The 2,746-nt window shown below is 33.1% G+C and overlaps 1 protein-coding gene across 1 annotated transcript; it reads right to left on the bottom strand.

Moving 5' to 3' along the window:
- Window positions 1–252: 252 nt before the first annotated feature.
- LOC116650021 (small ribosomal subunit protein uS2-like) lies at window positions 253–1,225 on the bottom strand. The gene has a single exon (XM_032433355.2). It carries the CDS (start codon window positions 1,176–1,178, stop codon window positions 363–365), a length of 816 nt encoding a protein of 271 aa, XP_032289246.1. The 5' UTR covers window positions 1,179–1,225; the 3' UTR covers window positions 253–362.
- Window positions 1,226–2,746: the final 1,521 nt, after the last annotated feature.

Raw genomic sequence — 2,746 nt, 5'->3', positions numbered from 1 at the left:
TAAATAAAACTAACATACCTCCTAGAAAAATTAAAAATAAAATATATGAGAATCAAAATGTTTTTGTTATTAATCCTGTAATTAAAGAAATTAAAATTGTTTGGAAAAAAAGTGTTAATCCTATAGCTAATGGGTGAATTATATTTATAAAAATAATTGAAGTTAAGAAAATTAAAGAATATAAAATTATTTGAAGAATTTCAAGAGGTAGTTTATATAAAATATTAATTTTGGGGATTAATGAAAAAGAAATTCTTTTTTTTTTTTTTTTTTTTTTTTTTTTTTTTTTGGGAAACATAAAAGATGGTATTTATTTATGCTGTACAGTCGCTTAAGCAGCTTTCGGCCTGCGTCTGATGATCTTAGAATTGGCCATCGCTGCCCCAGGAGGTCTTGATGGTATCCTCGTTCCAGTCCTCAACACCGCCGACAGTCTCGGCAGCGACCTCATCGGCCCAGTTGGTGGTCTCCTCGACGGGATGGTCCACGGCTTCCTCGATTTTGGGTGGCGGCAGCAGCTCTTTGGCAGCGGCGGCCTCCTCCTTTTCAGCCTCCTCGGGATCGCGATAGAAGAACAGATCGATGACCACGGGCCATTCGGTGGTGCGCGAGATGGTGCCGCGCAGGCGGAGCACCTCACGTGCCAGAAGCCACCACATCAGACCAATCGAATGCGGCGACTTGTTGTTGCACGGAATCGCAATATCGATGTAGCGCAACGGCGAGTCCGTATTGGTAAAGGCAATCACGGGTATGTTCACATACGAGGCCTCCATTATGGGCTGGTGATCGGTGTTGGGATCGGTGACAACCAGCAGACGTGGCTCGCGGAAAGCGGGCTGGATCTGATTGGTGAACGCACCGGGTGTGAAGCGGCCAGCAATCGGCGTGGTGTCCGTGTACTTGGCAAACTTCAGCACGGCGCGCTGGCCAATGGGACGCGACGAGATGACGAAGACATCGGAGGCGTTCTCAATGGCCACGATGGCGCGGGCAGCGAGCACCAGCTTCTCCCAGGTCTTGCCCAGGTTGATGATGTTGACGCCATCGGCACGACGCTTGAAGACGTACTGCTCCATCTGGAAGTTGACGTTCTCCGAGCCCAGGTGGGTGGTGGCGACCAACATTTTTGTAATGTCATCCTCTTTGAGGGACAGAATATCTAAGCCTCCCGACATTTTAACGTGAAAGAGTTACGAAACGTTCTGGATGCCGCTGGGAGCGTTGACAACTTCTCTTGAAGTTTTAAAAGAATTAATCTTATTTTTGATTTACAAGACCAATGTTTTTATTAAACTATTAAAACTAATGATTATAATTTTGTACTGAAGTTTAGCAATGATTTTATTTATTTGTGGGTTATTTTGTTTTGTTTCTAATCGAAAACATTTGTTATCAATACTTTTAAGTCTTGAATTTATTGTTTTAATTTTATTTTTTATATTATTTATTTATTTAAATATATTAAATAATGAAAGTTATTTTAGTATAATATTTTTAACTTTTAGAGTTTGTGAAGGTGCTTTAGGTTTATCTATTTTAGTGTCAATAATTCGTACACATGGGAATGATTATTTTCAATCTTTCAGAATTATATAATGTTAAAATTAATTTTTTTTTTAGTATTTTTATTATATATATATTTTGAATGGTACAGGTTTTATTATTCTTTATTAGTTTTTTATTTTTATTAATAAATAATTTTATAAGTTATTGAATAAATATTTCTTATTTTTTAGGATGTGATATACTTTCTTATGGGCTAGTTTTATTGAGTTTATGAATTTGTTCACTAATATTAAAAGCAAGAGAAAGAGTTTATAAATATAATAATTATAAGAATTAATTTTTATTAAATGTTGTTATATTATTATTACTACTTGTTTTAACATTTAGAAGAATAAGTTTATTTATATTTTATTTATTTTTTGAAAGAAGTTTAATTCCAACTTTATTTTTAATTTTAGGTTGGGGGTACCAGCCTGAACGATTGCAAGCTGGTATTTATTTATTATTTTATACTTTATTAGTTTCTTTACCCATATTAATTGGAATTTTTTATTTAATAAATAAAATAGGAACAATAAATTTTTATTTAATAAATAATTTTATATTTAATTATGATTTACTATATTTTTGTTTAGTGTGTGCTTTTTTAGTAAAAATACCGATATTTTTAGTTCATTTGTGATTACCTAAGGCTCATGTTGAAGCTCCTGTATCTGGTTCTATAATTTTAGCCGGAATTATATTAAAATTAGGGGGTTACGGGATATTACGAGTTTTATCAATTTTACAAATAATAAATTTAAAATATAGATTTATTTGAATTAGAATTAGATTAGTTGGAGGAGTTTTAGTTAGATTTGTTTGTTTACGTCAAACTGATTTAAAGGCTTTAATTGCTTATTCTTCAGTAGCTCATATAGGAATTGTTCTAGCAGGACTTTTAACTATATCTTATTGAGGTTTATGTGGATCTTATAGATTAATAATTGCTCATGGACTTTGTTCTTCTGGGTTATTTTGTTTAGCTAATGTATCTTATGAACGATTAGGGAGACGAAGTTTATTAATTAATAAGGGACTTTTAAATTTTATACCTGCCATAGCTTTATGGTGATTTTTATTGAGATCAGCAAATATAGCAGCTCCTCCTACATTCAATTTATTAGGTGAAATTTCTTTATTAAATAGAATTGTTTCTTGGTCTTGAGTTTCTATAATTATACTTTCTTTATTATCT

Source organism: Drosophila virilis, chromosome 2 (genome assembly GCF_030788295.1).
Source record: "Drosophila virilis strain 15010-1051.87 chromosome 2, Dvir_AGI_RSII-ME, whole genome shotgun sequence".
NCBI lineage: Eukaryota > Metazoa > Arthropoda > Insecta > Diptera > Drosophilidae > Drosophila > Drosophila virilis.
This window is presented reverse-complemented; position numbering and strand designations above follow the sequence as displayed.